Source organism: Nannospalax galili, unplaced genomic scaffold, assembly GCF_000622305.1.
Source record: "Nannospalax galili isolate Female #2095 unplaced genomic scaffold, S.galili_v1.0 scaffold475, whole genome shotgun sequence".
NCBI lineage: Eukaryota > Metazoa > Chordata > Mammalia > Rodentia > Spalacidae > Nannospalax > Nannospalax galili.
This window is the reverse complement of record NW_008339435.1, coordinates 411,653-418,757: the sequence shown is the minus strand read 5'-3', so window position 1 is coordinate 418,757 and position 7,105 is coordinate 411,653. Positions and strand designations below refer to the sequence as shown.

Here is a 7,105-nt window from a genome sequence, read left to right as displayed (position 1 = left end):
ATGTGAGCTGCCTTTGCTAACAATGTATTCTTCACCTGTACAGGCTGGCCTCCATCTCACAGAGCTCTGCCTGCCTCTGCCTCCCAAGTGCTGGGATTAAAGGCATGTACTACCACATCTAGCTAGAGGAGAGTTTTGTGGGGCTGGAGAGATGGCTCAGTGCTTACCAGCACTTCTTGCTCTTCCAGAGGACCAGAGTGCCATTCCTAGGACTCACAGGGTAGGAGGAGTAAAGGGACAGAGAGTGGAGGGCTTAGGAGAGTAGAGGGGTGGGGTAGGGGTGAGGGGTATAGGGGATGGGCATGGGTCACAACTACCTATAACTCTAGTTCCAGGGGAGTCCATGTCCTCTTCTGGGGCACCTGTAAACATGGCACACACACACACACACACACACACGAACACATACACAAAAGTAAATCTTTAAATGAGAGTTTTGTAAAGACTAAGGTGTGTTAGACTCACATGAGTTTAAATAAGCAAGAGCAACTGAGGCCCAGTAAAAAAGAAAGCATGCCAATTGTCACTAGAGCAATGACCACCAGGGCTAAGTTCTTGTCAAGAGACCAGCCTGCTTCTCTTGGAGTTTTAACCATAGTAAGTGTCCTAAATTCTGAGAAAATTCAAACCCAGGAGGTTTCAGGGATGGAGAAAAGCACCCCAAAGATGATTTCAATCACAGATCTGCCATTGTTTCCCCAGAGCTCTTACAGCTGGCTGCTTTCTGGAGGCTGGAGGTCTAGGTATGCAAAATAAGGTCCTCTGGACAGGGAAAGCCATTCAAGGAGTTCCCTCCTTACACCTACACCCATTCAGGTGTAAGGTTATCTCCCTGGCCTCGATAGTCCAGTCTTATTTTTCTATCCCAACCCCAGAGTGTCCCTCCAAAACTTGTCCCGTGGGCTGGAAACCACTGCTTGGTGGTTCTAATAATTCATATCCTAACACCTCCTTGGCCCACAAAGATGGTGAGGATGGCAGGTAGGAGTAACTTGACTCACTGACAACTGCAAGATGCGGGACCAGAGGGCTGATGCTGCTCTGGCCTGAGGGGCAGGCACTTGGCCATCGGGAGAGCAATGAGAAAGTCATTTTAGATTCCCCAGCGGGCACTGGGAACTCCTGAACGGATTCGCAGCACCGTTCTGCGAAACTGAGAACAGAAACAGGGGACGCGGCACCAAGCTCCTTCTGTGTGCGCCTGCCTCTGCCCAGCATTTTCCAGTTGTTTGCAGAAGTGATCTTGGCTGGCAAATGAATGCCCGAAGTGCTTGCGTCTCCCTTGGCGCCTTCTCGAGTCCTACTGGTTCTGTCCCAAGCAGACCTCCAAAGTCTTGCCCAGGGCAAACTTTCCCCCATTAATTACCTCGAAACAACATAGAGCAGTTACCCTAATCACTCTCGTGCTCTACCTCACAGAGCCTGGCGGTCCCGGTAGCACTGCTTTTGCTTACCCGGAGGAATCGGAGGAATCGGAGGAATCACAGGAATCGCAGCCAGACAAGCAGCCCAGAGACCCGGAGACCCGAGTGAGGAGTTCAGAGTTCTGCTAGCCCGCAGGAGCTCCCCGCATGCTGCACCCCAACTCCACCCCTCAGGTCAGACAAGAGCTTACATACCTCGGAGTCCCGGGCCATGTCTGTCGATTACGATCTAAGCATCTTCAAGGCCTTTCTCCCCCAACCCTGCCCACCTTATTGAAAACAGCCCTCCCATCCCATCGCCCCATTTTATCTTTCCATTTAAATTCACTTTCTGAAATCCCCGTGCTTATATTTATTGTTTGTTCCATTTCTCCTTCTCCCCCATGATAAAACTTCTAGAGGGCAGAGACATTGTCTTACCCAGTATCCCCAAGCCTACCACCTGGCGAAGAATGCAGCAAAACCTCCATTGTTTCCTGTGAAATAAGCTAAGAGACTTAGAGGAAGCGCCTTCCTTCCGCCAGTGAGAAAGTGGGGCCGCACTTCCAGTGTCCTCTTTAGAAAGAAAAAGGCTTCTCCGCTGCTTGGTGAGGGAGAGTTGATCTTCTTTTCTTAAAAAAATATTTTTATTTTATGTGTATGAGTGTATTGCCTGCATGTGTGTAAGTGACCTGCAGTGCCCCCGGAGGTTAGAAGAAGGTGTTGGATCCCCTAGAACTGGAGTTTACTGGCTGTTGTTAGCGGCCATGTGTGTGCTGAGAATTGAGCCCGGGTCCTCTGCAAGTGCAGTCAGTGCTCTTAACCATTGAGCCATCTTTTTAGTTTAAGAGAGCTGATCTTCTTCAAGGGAGTCTGACTCTAGATTGGCTGACTAAACTCCTGTGGATTAACTCAAATTGAGGGACACCTGGGTACACAAGCTTGACTCTGATAGGCCTTAACATATAGGACAGACGCATGAAATCTGGTGTAGGGTTATGAAGAGGTGCAGATGGGGAGGGGGCCTAAGTATGATTAAGGTGTATGAAGGCACAAAGCTTCAATAAAAAATATACATTGAAAAGACTCCTGAAGGACTTCAGGGGGACAAGAGAGGGGGCCGTTTCTTCTCTGATGGGAATTCAGATGATTGACACTATGACACTTCTGCGTGAGTGGTCTGCACAGTCCTCACCCCTAAAACTTCGCTCTTCCTTTATAACCAATAGATCACACACTTGATTGGAGGCATTGGCACAGTCTGGGGTTCCGCTGCCCCGCGGTGCGCACAGCAGGATCAAGACCTCTGTCCCCTCCACACACACCCTACCTCCCCACGTCCCCATACAGAGCTGCTGCGGGTGGCTGCCTGTAGACAGACCTGGGTCACCCCCCGCCCAATTCCCCGCTACTCTTGTCATTGGCTGAAGACACCCCCCTGAATTCTAATTGGCTGCTGCACTTTCCCTCCGCCCCCAACACGGGCTGCGCGCGGCAGCCGAGGGGGACGCGGCTCTCCGTCCCCACAGTCGAGCAGAGACTCGGCACTGCGCGGCGAGAACCGCGGAGCCCGCAGTTTTAAACCACTGAGCCAGGTTTTCCCGACTCTCGTGAAGCGGAGCCCGGCAAATGGGCGAATGAGGAAGAAGAGCAGGGAGATGGACTGCTATCTGCGTCGCCTCAAACAGGAGCTGGTAAGATAGGAGCGGGCATCCTGGGAGGGCTGCTCCTCCCTGATAGGTACCTGGCCTCCGCCCCAGGCTCGGTGCTTAGGGTGGGACCGGAGTGGGAGGAGACAGGAGAGGGTGGCTAGCGGTAGGCAGAGGCCAGGGCCATACTCTGGGGCAGGAAAGTTTGGGCAAAGATTTGCGATGAGTGTAGAACAAGTGACTGGGAAACAGCAGCCAGTCAGGCTGAAATGTGACCGAGCAGCCAAGGAAGAAAAGAGGGTCCACCTAGAGAGGACAGGCATAAGGGAGGATGGATTAAGAAAGACTCAGTGCCCCCGAGTCGCGGGAGCCACCGGCACAGGCGGTGCGCGCTGGTGCCTCGGGTGCTGGACGCCTGCTGCGCGCGGGCTGATCACAGCCCAGGGCAGGAGGTCACTGGGAACTGCTCGCTCGAGGGGAGCTGGCACCATCCGGGCCCCCAACTCTGCTGGGCTTGGCAGAGCTGGCGCGGCTGCGGGGGCAGGCTTGGCCGGCTGTCTGCCTGGGCTTGCCTGCCAGCAGGGAGGGGGCTGGCAGCTGTAATGATGGGGGAGGAGGGGCGCCGCCTGGCAGATCGCGAGCAGGAGTTGTGGAGGCCCAGCCAGATGTCAGGTCTGGGCTTAGGGAGTGCGCTGGGAGTGTGTGGAGGCCCCGGGGTGCAGGGGACTGAGTAGCTTAGCCTGTGCAGGGGGAGTGAATCACAGAAAAGGGAGAAGTGACTGCAGTGTTAGGGAGGCCAGGTAGATTCTGATTTCATAACCTCATTCCTCTCCCACACCCTCGCACCAGGATTCAGGCAGATAAATAGGTAGGCACATGCATCTTTGCTCTGCCCTTCCTCTTCATCCAGACTTTCTAGTCTCTTAGCTTCTGCCTCTCACTCCATCTCTGTCTCTTTCATTGTATCTTTCCTGCCATAGACTCTTCTATCTGCTTTTGCTTCCCTCTTCTTTTCAGAGCCAGGTCATCCAGGCACACAACAGCAGACCTGGACCCAGGAAGGGCCCAGAGCCCTTGACAAGATCCCATGACAGCCCTTCCAGTGCTGCTGGCAGAGGCTTCACTCTTCTTGCTTGGGAGGGAACTTGGCAGTGTGTTAGGGGAGGCTTTGGTGGTAGTAGGGTAGGGGAACCAGACTGAAGTAGCAGGTGTTGTCATTGATTCTCCCTGACTGTCCTACTCCAGCTTTGTCTTCTCGGGTTTCTGGTCACTTCTTCAGTCCTTTCCCCCTAAGGCCTTTCTGTGGTGACACTTGTGAAAGTTACTGGCCCAGAGAAACACTTCTTTGGTGAGAGTCAAAGTGTCCATTGTGGCTCTTCTGAACCTATACCATGCCCCTTCCATTACCAGTTTTCATATGCATATCCTGCCAGTTCAAGCTGGTGATCCCAGCCCACACATACACAAGTCTCATATTCCCACTTCATATGTCCAGTACCAGAAAGATCAAGACCCAGGCCCATGCTGAGAAAAGATTCTAATAGAATCCGCCTCTTTGTGTTTGGAACCTGGGACCACGCCACCCACATCAGGATCTGCCTCTATAAAGGGTTTGTGGGTGTTCCTGGCATGAGAACGAATTTTTAAAATCCTACTGATTTGCATTTTTTACAGCACCCTAGGTGGGAGGTGGTGAGGGGAGGAAGACAGTCTGTGGATGCCAGGAGAATTAAAAAAGGCAAATAGGAGTCTGCACTAAGCAGAGCTCCACATCTTGATTTGCACCCCCCCTCCCCACACCAAGGCCATGAGCCCCTGAGCCAGGGAGAAGGAAGGGGAGAGGCTAAAGTCACCCAGCTCCCCACCAACTTTCCTTTGGCCTTTTGTCTGAGCGGCTCCAGCCTTTGACTCTCTTGAGGAGGAAGCCAAAGGCCTGGCCTAGGGCCCAGAATGACACTCAGATGGGAGAATTCTCCACCCCCCCCCATGATGCTCTGCTCCCTCCTCAATGCCAGCTTGATAGAAGAGGAGACAGAGCAATAGATAGACAGGCAGAGCTATTTGAGTCTCATTCCCTCACTGACACTTCAACCCAATCAACTCAATGCTCAGGCACCAGGGTTAAATCTCAGTGCCTCATTATCCTCAGTTGGAGCAAAGAGAAAGCAAAGTACAGTTAGCCTGGTTGACCCTTCCAGGGACTGTAGGAATTGAATTCAGTGGGGCTTGGCTGGGGCTGGGATAGTGAACCTTGGGCTCCTTTGTACCCTGGGGCTGCAGTGGAGTAGGCAATACATACAGTTGTGTGATGCCATGAGTAGGGCTTTTGCTCTACAGTGGGTTCACTCTAGACAGGACCTCCTGTGCCACCCAAGGGTTCTTGCCCAGGAATGGACTCATGAAATTCTAATTAATTCCTCCTTTTGCTTATTTCGCTCAATTCCCTTCCAGAACCATACATCCTGTAGACTCCGTGAGATAAACATGTTACAAAAGGCAACCTTAAGAGGTTGTGAAATGTTTTTGTCCAGGGTGGTCTGTATTCCTCAACTCCATCCTGCCCCGTCCTTGGCCCTGAAAATGTGGTGAAGAAGAGTTCCAGAAAACTAAAGTAGCTGAATTTTCCAATTTCTTGAAGCAGAAAATTTACATTGTAACAAGTGAACAGTAGAGAGAAACAACTGAGAGTTCATGGACCCTGGCTCAATTAAGTTGATAGCTACAGAACAGGCCCTTTCTCCCTGCCTGGAAGGGGAGGAGGGTCAAGTTTCAGGAATGAATGCAGCTGAAAAAGTAGCAGCAGCTGACACACTTCTTCAAGATGAGGTAGTAGGGCTGCAAGGGTTCAGCAGGGAGCACCTCTCTTTCTTTCCTGCAGCCACCAAAGAGGGCTCCTGCCTGAACACAGGCCTTGTTGGGACCTTCTGCTTACACATGGCTCCCTTGTGGGCTTCCAACAAATGTATAGACATAGGCACACAGAAGCAGACATAGGATGCTGACAGATCATTCCTTGTGAGTTCAGATCAGTACAGAACAAATGGAATTTGCATAAAATTTGAGTGATCAGGGCTTATGGAGTTCACCCGAACTGGGGAGACTTCCTGGAGGAAGGGGAAGTTAGAAGAGACTGTCTTCTGAAACGTCCATCCTAGATGAGACCTGGGGAAGCAACACAGGATCTTCTCTCCCAGGCTGGGGAAGGTACTCCTAGGGAACTTGGCATTCTCAGAAGGCAGTTTTTTAGTTACCAGTGGCTGTGAGTTCAGGAAGTCCCGCCACAAGGCGAAGGACTAGGCCTAAAGGCAAAATGAGGAGGAAAGAAAGAGGTGAAAAAAGCCATGAGTAGGGCTTTTGCCCTGCAATAGGGGCTTTTGGATCAAGAGCAAATTAGCAAAGTTTCTGAGAAAGAAGAAAAGCTTTTGCAAAATCATCTCATTCTGCATGTGCCCCATTCCCATCTCTCTGCCCAGGGGAAGGAAGAAAGCCGCAGGCCAGTTAGTCTGGGGTCAGTTGGGACATATGATTTTGGGTCAGGCCAACTTGAACTCTTAACTTTGACTGACCCTGGCATATGACTTGGTTTTCTTACCTTTAGAATGAGTTATTAAAGATATCTACTTCATACAGCTACTGTGAGGATTCATTGACAACATAAGTAAAGTTCTTCCAAAACCATATGTCCTTCTAGGCTGGCCTTGAACTTGAGAGTCTCCTATCCTAGATTTCTAAGTACAGGACCACTAGGCCCAGCCTCCTGATGTTGAGTTCATCAGACTAGTTTTCATAAAAGTCAAAGACATTTATTGAGTTCATACTCTGTTTAAGGCACCAACAAGACAGCAACACTATGGATACTAATAAAAACAGACCCACATTTTGTCTTCAGGGAAGCTATAGTTTAATAGAAAATATAATATAATTAATATTAATGCTGATATGCCAGAGCTGGGTTATGACTCAGTGTAGAGTGTGAGATCCTGGGTTCAAGCCCCAGTTGTTGATATGCCAAATATATAACACTGTGTCCAACTGTCAAAGCAACCTAAGAAG

The 7,105-nt window shown here is 50.7% G+C and overlaps 1 protein-coding gene across 1 annotated transcript in view; it reads left to right on the top strand.

Annotated features, from left to right (window-relative positions):
* Positions 1-2,917: 2,917 nt before the first annotated feature.
* Positions 2,918-7,105, top strand: part of Inka2 (inka box actin regulator 2) — a 12,401-nt gene continuing 8,213 nt past the window's right edge. Inside the window, exon 1 of the mRNA XM_017798409.1 lies at positions 2,918-3,097. Coding sequence (XP_017653898.1) covers positions 3,041-3,097 — 57 coding nt within the window. The 5' untranslated portion in view covers positions 2,918-3,040. The remainder of the gene's footprint in view (positions 3,098-7,105) is intronic.